Raw genomic sequence first — 10,420 nt, forward strand, 5'->3', positions numbered from 1 at the left:
GAAGCTTGAAGATAGTGTTTGGTTGTAGAGTAAGGTGAAATGAAACGGGACAATTTATTCGTATATGAATGAAATGGAACGGAACGGTTTTAGTATCTCTATATTATAACAACCAAACACTTGGAACTTGAAACCAAATGATATCTCCATTTTTTTTAAAGAGATAGTTAGACATATCATGGGAATTCCATTTCAGTTTTATGTATTCCAGGAACTAAACAACAGACGGATGCTTAAATCTGTAATCATTTAAATACAATCCACCATCTTGAAACAACCAAACACGGCCCCAAATTTCCCGCGGAACAACTATATTTGGTGCGCATGGAAATCCGATCTCACAAGTCACAGCGGATGTGCTACCGGAGAGCAGCCGTTACAATCACGAGACATACCCGAGTGCGCCGAAGCGGATCTAACGCTCGTGACTGCCATGAGCACATGGAGCAATCTAGCACATCACGCGTTATCTTTTCAGCCTGCCTGTTCCACCCCCATATCAACTCTTCAGTTTCTTTCTCAAAAAAAAAAAACAATTCAGTTTCAGGCCATCCATCCTGTCGTGACGGAAAGTTGGAAACATCCCAAGTGCATGCCTTGCCTGCCCATCTCGGCATGAACTCCACCGCAAGACCAATTCCGGATAGACACAGATCAGAAATGTCTACTACGTGTTGCTACGCGAAATGTAAAGTACCCGAAATGCATGGTTCAGCTTGTTCTTTCCGGTTTGCCTTCCTGATTCGACAAGCACCGGCCGTAAAACTCAGTTCCCATTGTTCACACTCCCAAAGTCCCACTCCCACCAGCTCTCCTGACCTGCTGCCAAAATTCACAAGATGTTACAAAAGCCAGAAATGAGTCTCTTTCCTCGCTTTGGAACAGATAAGCAGTGCCCACTCCTATTTTTGACACCCTGCATGTAACCCTAGAAGGAGATGAAAGAATCCAGTAAAAGCCAACATCATCTGTCTACACGGATCTGTCAACCGATGCGGGGACAATCGGACAAGCAGAGAAAGCGTAGAGAAGAAAATGTAGCAGACGCAAATCACCATTAGTGAAGGGCGAGACACCAAAAAACAAAACTTTACACCAACTGGGCCGCCTCTAAGAGACACTGCCCCATGCTTATACTGCCTCTAAGGGACTCTGCCCCATGCTTATACCGCCCAAGACGGAGTTCATCGGTTCAACATGAATCAGGCATCCTAAATATTATCAGAAAGTATATGTACCAGCACCAGCACCAGCCTTCTGTTGTTATGTATGGCTTGATCCAATGGTTTCCTTCTCAAATCGCTTGATCTCTCCCGCCAAACGCTTCAAATTATAATCATACACAAAAGGGGCACCCTCAAACATAATTTGACTGCCATTGGCTGGTTTCGCAACAAATTTCTTGCAAGGCTCTCCCAAGACATTGATGGAGTTGTGAAAGTGGTAGTATCTGATCACATTTTCCGTGTCATGGGTTGACCTACCATATAGATTTTGTGACAGGTGCACCCCTGCAGAGTACGTATTTCGTGCCTGTACCGCGTACTTGCGATCTCGCCGAGGTTTGACAACTGCGTTGAAGAAAACAAACTTCTCAAACCCCCATTCCCTGCATAGCAATGGCACCATACAGATACAACGTTAGTTCAGTTTAAATGTTGCTATTAAACATAAAACAGCAAGAGTAAATTAATCTGAAAACTGAAATCAACAGCAAATTGTTCCCAGTGCAAATACGGATGGTCCAAAATTGTCTGTGAATAAAGCAGTTCTCCACCCAAATGGATACTCCCAACGCTTCTGCCCACCCATTTTAATACATATGCCAGTGGTACATGTCCTTAAAATATTTGATCGGTATAACATTTTCAGGCTTCTAAATTCTAATACTCCCTCCGATCTATATTACTTGTCGCAGCTTTGTCTAGATACGCATGTACCTACACAATGAAACACATCTAGATACATGCTTGTCTAGATAAAACTGTGACAAGTAATACGGGTTGGAGGGAGTACCAATTATGGTCAATGGTTGCTTGGTATGCATAGAAATTGTGGTCTGTGGGCAATTGTAATGACCTGAGTTCAAAAAAACATGTCATGCAACAAATACACTTACACTTTCGTAGTGTAAACAAGGGTTAGCATGGGGTTGAAATGCATTTGGTAATAGAGATATACACGTGTGAGCTTCACTTCCAGTATCTCCCAACATTTAAAACTTTTGACCCTACATGGGGCTGAACTCATCTTCATTTCTGGCAGGGTATGAAAGCAGTGACCTTTGTTTAGCCTAATGATGCTTTACTAAGATTTTTGGCTCAATTGTGAAAGCTGTATAACATAACTTGTGAAAACAATGACCTTTGTTAAATCTAGTGATGCTTTACTATGAGTCTATGATTACTTTGTTTGCGAAAGCTAACGATGCTTTACTAACCTTTTTGGCTCAATGGTGAAAGCTGGAGAACAAAAGTGAAAGGGTCACCAGCATGTTACTTTGGAGGATTCAATTTGAGTATCGGACCAAGAAAATTTAACCAACCTTACATGAAAGTTACAAGATCAAAATCAAAGAGGACAGTGCCCAATTTATCCACGAACTGCATAAGCAAGTAACTGATGCCTTAACTGCATTGAGAATGTCTGTTTGACTAAACATAAACAACACAATGCACGTTCTATGGACGAAGGATATTATTAGAGAATGCTAACAAACCAGCAAACAAATCATTTTTCCTACAGCGTGAACCTGATGGCTGTAGCCTAATTTAGGATGCACCGTGGCAGAGATGACGATTTAAAACTAAATATAGTAAAATGGAAGTAGCAGTGGAAAAAAGCTACCAAAAATTAACAGATACAGGATATGAAACACACACCTTGATGAATCCTTGCTGGGATTCTTCAGGCAGAGCTTGCTGGACATGGGATTCTGCTTGATGGTCAATTGTGTGTACCCTGAGAGGTTGCCGAGCACCTGATCAAGAGTCCGCCCATTTGGCAGGTACATGTACTCATCAACGTCGAAGAAGAAGGTCCAATTCGCTGCGTGGCGGTACCGATGCAGGCAGTCGTTCACCACCAAGAACTGGTTGTAGTAGTAGCTGTCGTACTCGGCCTCCGCCCGGACGTCCTGTACCGTGAGCCGGCCCGCCCTGACCCACGGATCCAGCACCGCCTTCACCTCCGGGCTGAAGCCGCTGGCGTCGTGGAAGACGAAATGCGACCTGGGCCCGAAGAAGTGCGCGTGGTACGCCATCCACTCGCGCATGCGGCTGGCGCTGAGATTGCCGTACAGCGAGGAGCCGCAGTAGAGGTAGTCGTACTGGAACGGCGGGCTGAAGCGGGACTCGTCGTAGGACCCGGGCGCCTCCTCGAGCGCCACGAAGCGCTCGTACCGGCGGGAGTGGATGGAGTAGTAGGCGTGGACGAGGAGCTTGCCGCCGGCGTTGTCGACGTTGGGGTTGGAGGGGAACGTGCAGTTGACGACGACGGTGGTGTAGACGCGGCCGTATCCCCAGTCCGGGAGCATCTTGTACGCCTTGGTCCGGACGGGCCGCGGGGCCGGGTCGGCGGCGCTGGGGTTGGGCAGCCACTCGCACTTGAAGTAAGGGGTGCCGAAGACATGGGTGGGCTTGGACGCCAGCCCCACAATGGCGAACGTCCGCGGGCCGCCCCGGTACGCCCCAAACTGCACGAACAGCGCCGCCGCGCTGCCGTATGGCCGCAGCGCCCGCTTGTTCGGGTCCACGGCCGGCGCCGGCCTAAGCACCCGCTTGTTCTGGTTCTCCACGCGCGCAGGCCTAGCCGGCCGGGCGGGCACAGTAGCAATGTTGGCGGGCACATCAGAAGTCGCGGCCGTACCTTTGATGGGGATGGAGTCGGAAGAGGCGACCTCATTGTTGACGGCGGCGACGGTTGTGGAGAGGAGGAAGCAGGGAGGCGCGTTGGCGGAGGAGCGGGCCGCGGCCATGAACGAGCCGTAGGGCTGGAGCTGCCACAGCCCCAGCAACAGCGTCAGGAACGCGAGCGAGACCACGAACAACTTGATGTCGACGCACGCGATGACAAACGCTCCGCCGCCGCCGCCGCCGGGGTCTTTCCTCGCGTTCTGCTTCATGGTGTGGCCGGCCGCAGCTCCTCCTCGGCCCTTTTTCCCCGACGGCGCCGATGTCGGCCGGGCGCCGGACGGGCGAATCTCTCTCGAGCCGCGCCTTTCCTCCTGCTCTGTCCTGGGTTATCTTTCTCGTGAAGGGAACCGGCTCACAACGGGGTGGTGGTAGTACGGGCAATGGAACAGAGAGACAGACGCGGATGGATCCGGTGGGCTGTAAAAGGCGAGCGAGCGAGAGGAGATGCGGATGCGGATGACGGAGGAGGAGGCGGGGAAGGTGGCAACGCGGTCGGTAGGAGGAGAAGGATGGTTCTGGACGAGGGCGGGCGGGCGGCGCCGCGAAGCAACAGCAACAGTCAAGGCTGGCTCCCGGTAGGCCGGGGGGGAGAGAAAGGAAAGCCGTAGTGACTGGAGGAGTGATTAACTGCCGCTCCGGGGGGTCCGTCCGTAACACCTCCTCCCCCACCAACCGAGTTTAGTGGCAGTAATAAAAGGAAGCAATAAAAACGGGAGTGATTCTCGCGATGCTAAAATTCCCCAACGTTCATCGCTGACGTAACCGCTCGTCTTGCAGACAAGGGAAGGGAGCCAACCGTTGCCAGCCACGCCCCTCTCTGCATCATGCACGTGGTATCTCGTAGTATATGTTCGGTCCATCAGCTAACCAGTGATGGGAGATCTGTATTCGGCTGACGCCGCCGAGACGTTCGGGCAGCTCCATCCATACCTGCCGCGTCAACGTGCCGCAAACAAACTTCGCCACACGCCAGTAACAAAGACAACAGGAGGATTGCGGAGTACTCCTGCTACGGCATATCAATTCATTTCTCTTCGGACACGAGTACCGCGAGGCATAACGCAACGTGTAAAGCTGTTTTCTAGCAGCGGGTCGCAACACAAATACTTTCTCGATTTTCCTGGGCTTCCTCGCTGGCGCTCTGGCCGTGCACTGGACTTCTGGTGCCTGCACCTGTACCATGCACGGGCCCAGCTCATCCCCATCACTCCATCAAGGCCACAACACCTTTCCATCATAGGGTCCCGCGTTCCTTGCGCAGTGCTTGGACATTGTTAATCCCTTCCATAATCTTTGTTTTGTGTAGTCTAGACTCTAGATCCTCTCCCTTTTCACGTGTCTGTGCTCAACCGCGACACCAGCGGTGCAAAACTGTCATGCGAGGACTAAACTAGTAGGGCATTATTACGAGGAAGGCAGATTGTTGTCTGGTGGAGTCTCCTTGGTCCAAGTTATCTGTCCACATGTGCTCCCGAATAATTCGATCACCTAGTACAGTGGAGTATGGTTTTTGCGTCTGCGTCGGCAGCTGCAGCCAAATCATAGTACCAAATTGCTCCCACGTGATGACGGCAGTTAAACCTTAGCTTATGTTCGGATACAGCACCACATTTTACTCTCTTTTTTTTAGCGAAGCACCACCTTTTACTTGCTTGTACATGACAGAATCGGAAAGAATTTCCTAGACCCACTAAATGAGCTCTAAAGGCCTTCTTTTATCGTCATTGATTGATGCGCTAATTCGCGGAACATCAAGCGCGCCATGATTTTTGCTTAACTTCAAAAAAGGTATGTACTGGTGAAGGAGGGCCAGAATTTGTCGTTGAGAGATTGAGAATATACTTGCTCTGCCTATTTGGCTCACACGTGAGCACAGATCGTCTCTCTCCTGTGTTTCTTTTGCGGTTTTGCTAAGTCTGACTCGACTGAGAAATCGATGAGCCCGTAATACAGAAGCAAACGATCGATCCTTCCGGTCCATCTTTCCGTCGGCTTCACTACGATAGGTGGGTCACGGCCTTGTGGGTTTATTTACGGCTAGGATAAAGGTTTTTGGGCTGGTGTGACTATGGATTTTTTATTTGTGTTTAGACCTTTCGAATTGATGTTCTATTAACGAAAAATAAAATATCATGATTATAACTGTAATTTTCTCGGGCAATGTATTAGTGTTCGTATCACTTACATTTCCTTTAATACTCAGCGTCCACCCTATGGGCAATTCACATATCAACAATGTGAAATCTTTTTTATTTTAAAAACTTTTTTTTAAAAAAATCCCTCCTATTTTCACATGCAATTTTTAGAATCACACATAAACTTTCAACTGCAATTTTCTAGAATGGCGCATAAACTGTCACCTACAATTTTTTAGAATCGCGCATAAACTTTCACCTCCAATTTTTAGAATCGCGCATAAAATTTCACTTCAGTTTGTAGACGCGCGCATAAATTTTCACCTGCAATTTTTAGAATTGCACATAAAATTTCACCTACAATTTTTAAAATTTGATTGTTATTATTTTTGTTGCTTTTTTCTTTTCTCCGTGGCATTGGTTGTGTTGTGCAAGTGTGCTTTCGTCAGGATCAGTAATTTTCAAATTTCAATTTTTTGACTTCGTTTTAAATTTGTAGTAATACACATGAGAAGTATATAAGTGGGGAATGGATTTATGTTGTACGGTGGTATTAAGGCAAGACAAAACGCAGGATGATGTATCACCGCTCACCAAACTCTCGAAAGCAAACACGAATTGGAAACAGGAAAGAAAGCGAAGACGACCGTCGATCCCTTTGTCTTCAAGCTGGGACGGGCTGATGCGAGGCATTAGCTGTCACGATAAGGCCTTCAATCAGCAGCGTGCCGGCTGGATGGCCATTGTTACGTGCCAGGTCGCCGAACGGATTACGACCACACGGTCGGTCGGTCTCAGGGTGGCAACGCTCTGGTGGTCGATCGCCCGGCGGCTCACACCTCTAGGACCCGATCGAGCAAACATCACGACGGGAACAGAACGCCTTTGCTTAAAGCTACAGGCTACAGCTACTCCTTGTCGGCCGTGGCATATAAATGGAAGGAAAACCCTCCGTAGTAGCCATCGTGGGGCTTGTGGGAGTGAGGGGGTCGATCGGCGACGCATCTGCGGCCCGACACGAACATGCGGACTACTACGCGCAGACGGTGCACGCAACCTGAAGGAAGGTGGCGTAGATTAGCCCCATCACGGTATCACACCGTGCCCTGCCCTGCCGGGGCCAGCACCCAAACGGTAAAACTCGCAGCGGCTTTGGCGTTTCGCGGTATGTGTGTTTACGTGACGACGAGCTCCGCGTCCCGGTATGATGGGTCTCCTGCCGCTCCAGGGTATGGAGGTATGGCCCCTTGTTTTTCTTCGCGGCCGCGCGGATCCGCCCGCTCCCGCTGGCTCCCCTCTTTTTTCCGGTTGTGCGTGCCGCTGAAACACGACACGGCCATACTCGGGGACGACGGCTCGCCTGGGCCTCCGTGCCCGATGGTCCCTTCCTTTGTTCAGCTGGGCTGGTACACACACTTTACACGGCTGCCGTCCACATACGCTGGTTCTTCCACCAAATCGATAGATTACCAATTTACCATGCTTACTGCAGACATGTCTACTACGTTTTCTTGGATCGGTGACGGTTACTTGTAGTCATGTTCTTGCTGGAAGACGGGATATCAGACAGAGCGTATGGCAGGTTGCCAGCAGGACTTCAGGAGCAGCAGGAGTACTGAAGAGATGAAGAGACGATACGGAGTACGGAGTGATTTACCATCGCATGTCCGGCCGTCAGCAGATTCAGCTTCTGCTCCGGGGCATAGCAATGCTGCTCGGCTCCTCGAAAAAGAAAGCAATGCTGGGCTGCAAATGCACGATCCGAAATCAAATAATTTATCGGCCATCCCGAAAAAATATATGAGCACGCGCGCGCGCGAGGTACTGGCTAATCTGCTACGGGGCCAATTGTGGCTAGGCCTCCATAGCCCATTAGTACAGGAAATACGTACTAGTATAGTTTACGCTTTTCGCAAGGGCTAAGTTTTTTTGGGCTTTATGGACTTCCACATCCGGTACGAAGCGACGAACGCCTGTGATGTTTTTCCATTTTCCATCGTGCAGCCCCGATGGTGATTTCATTTTCTTGTCTCTTGTTCGCTCGTATTCTCGTCTCGCCTGGCTTTCCTTCAAGCCTTTCAATGCACCTTGTAAAAAAAAAGTCTTCAATGGATCGAGGAGAAAAAAAGCGTGAGATCTGAAACGTAACAAGTTTTTTCCTGGTCTTATAACGCGGTATATACGTGACCGATAAGACGATAATGTCTTTCTCTTCTGCACGATGTTCAGTTATACTAGTATGCATAGTACGGAAACGTCTCATCGATGGTAGGAGGGGAGATTACAGAAGCTTTCCCTCTCGAGTGAGGCCACATTTTTCGTTCTTTTGCGATACTTAACGGCTAACTTTCAGGATATGATTACCCGAAACAAAACAAAAAAACTTCCAGGATATGACATGGCCAGTCAACACCCTGGGCACGTTTCCAGCAAAGCTACTACCGGTATTTATTTTTAAATACCGATATATTTGGACCCATAAAATAATTGAACTCGTTCGATGATACAGTATTACTAAGAGCAAGTCCAGCAGTTCCTCAAAGCCTCCCCTATACCAAATTTGGGGGGGGAGTCCAAAATCAACATCCAGCAGTTCTCCTAAAGCCTCCCCCAAATTTCGGCTTCGTCGATCCAGGGCTCCTTCTTCCCGATGTATCGGGGAGCCCGATCCCTCCCCCGATCGACGCGAGGTTGTCCCTCCCGCCAAAAAACCATGCCCTCGCCCTCTTTCTCCTTTCTCCCGCCACGAGCCGGCCGGGGCCAGACGCGAGGGGCGGCGGCCAGATGCGGGTGTTGGCCAGTAGGGGGGCGGCGGCGGCCAGCACACAGGAGAGGAAGCAGAGAGGGAGAGGGAGAGGCGTGGTTGGGGGCGGCGGCCAGCACGCAGGAGAGGAAGCAGAGAGGGAGAGGGAGAGGCACGGTTGGAAGAAAGGAGAGGAAGCAGAGAGGGAGAGGTATGCTCGGTTGGGAAGAAAGGTGGAGAGGGAGAAGTGAAGAAATAGATGAAATTATTGTAATTTTGTTAGGTGTGCATTATGTAGAGAACATTGCATTATGTAGAAAATTCGCGCCGAAGAGAATAGATGAAATTGTTGCAATTTTGCTAGATGTGCATTACGAGAGAAACATTGCATTATGTAGAAAATGATACAGGCACCGCTTACACTCCACCATAATTTAAAAACATATTAGAGATCTCATACACTACATTATTACTACCACTTATGAAAACTACATCTCTTCGCGGATCTGCCACAAGTGCTCAATCAGGAGTACTGGCACAATTTCTTCTCAAGGAAAAATAGCTATCATGTTCCTCTAGAGCTCTTACTATTGTGAGAAAAAGAGGACGGTGCATTCTATGACCTGCTATGAAAAACTTAAATCAGGCGAGGAATCTTCGCAAAATTGACGTGCCAAGCTTCGGCGGCGACTCATTTTGTTGTGAAAAGATGCAAGAGATATGGTGAAAACGAAATAGAAGAGGAGGCAGAAGCAAGATTGTGAGATATGAGAGCGAGCTGATCATGTATGTATAGATAAAAAAAACTAGCCGTTAGAAATCCGGCCGTTCAAAAACTAGCCGTTGGAGAGGTAACCGTTGAGTTTCAAATAGAATAGGAGAGATCTTTTAGGTGAACTGCTGGAGTTGAACAATTTTTAGGTGAAGAACTTTTTAAGGGAGTCCCCTATTTTAAGATACAGGAGAGACATTTAATATCTAATTAAAGTAGCAGAAATTCTACGGTGAAAATTTTGCGTCAAAGTTATCGGAGGGTCCAAATTTATTACAGAAAACCAACCAATCTGATTGGTATGGAGCAATTCGAAATAGAAACGACATCGCCCTAACATCCTCTGTTTTGGAAGCACATCCAATTCCAAACCCATCCAGTTCTTTCCCTCTTCAACATAAAAAAGGACAGCCCGTGTCCAACGAATACACGAAGGGGTACGTGTTACACAGCTCGAGCCCACGCGCGGAGAAAGCGGACGCGGCGATGTGCAGCAGCATCACGTATACAAAGCTAGAGATCGGCGAGAACGCACGCCATAAGGTGCAGGAGCACGTGTTCAGCCCTGCAGGTACACATGCATGTCTTTCGTTGATTCCACTGCCGATCCATCGATTCCAGATTGTTGCCATGATTAATTAACCGACCAATTGTTGTGGAAAATTTTGGCCTAATCGAATTGCCGTCACCAGGCCAAAAGCCTCGCTCCTTCCAAATTGCGCCCTGTCAGATGCGTGTAGTTCTTGCCCCCCGGAAGAAGAGGCATACATGCATATTTTGTTTATCCCTAGGAAGAGAAGAGGAAGTTCAAACTGATCGGTACGAAAGCTTTATTTAGTCATACTAATTAATGAAA

The 10,420-nt window shown here is 48.5% G+C and overlaps 1 protein-coding gene across 3 annotated transcripts; it reads right to left on the reverse strand.

The window, feature by feature from the left end:
• Positions 1 to 935: 935 nt before the first annotated feature.
• On the reverse strand, positions 936 to 4,568 carry LOC100831738 (galactan beta-1,4-galactosyltransferase GALS1). Of its 3 annotated transcripts, XM_024462180.1 has the most exons (3): positions 2,883 to 4,568; positions 2,017 to 2,079; positions 1,640 to 1,940 (listed from the first exon to the last, which is right to left on the reverse strand). In XM_024462180.1, exons 1-3 carry the CDS (start codon positions 4,121 to 4,123, stop codon positions 1,925 to 1,927), a joined length of 1,320 nt encoding a protein of 439 aa, XP_024317948.1. In that variant the 5' UTR covers positions 4,124 to 4,568; the 3' UTR covers positions 1,640 to 1,924. The 3 variants fall into 3 exon arrangements, with proteins under 3 accessions (XP_003570222.1, XP_024317947.1, XP_024317948.1); XM_003570174.4 differs by lacking the exons at positions 1,640 to 1,940; positions 2,017 to 2,079 and adding an exon at positions 936 to 1,609 and having other exon boundaries at positions 2,883 to 4,555; XM_024462179.1 differs by having other exon boundaries at positions 1,639 to 2,079.
• Between the last annotated feature and the right edge of the window lie 5,852 nt (positions 4,569 to 10,420).

This window comes from Brachypodium distachyon, chromosome 3 (genome assembly GCF_000005505.3).
Source record: "Brachypodium distachyon strain Bd21 chromosome 3, Brachypodium_distachyon_v3.0, whole genome shotgun sequence".
NCBI lineage: Eukaryota > Viridiplantae > Streptophyta > Magnoliopsida > Poales > Poaceae > Brachypodium > Brachypodium distachyon.

Coding starts and splice junctions, on each gene's coding strand:
- LOC100831738 (XM_003570174.4), bottom strand. CDS start 4,123: ATGAAGCAGAACGCGAGGAAAGACCCCGGCGGCGGCGGCGGCGGAGCG. Junction 1,610..2,882: donor CCCAGCAAGGATTCATCAAG/GTGTGTGTTTCA, acceptor ATTGCTATGCAG/GGAATGGGGGTTTGAGAAGT.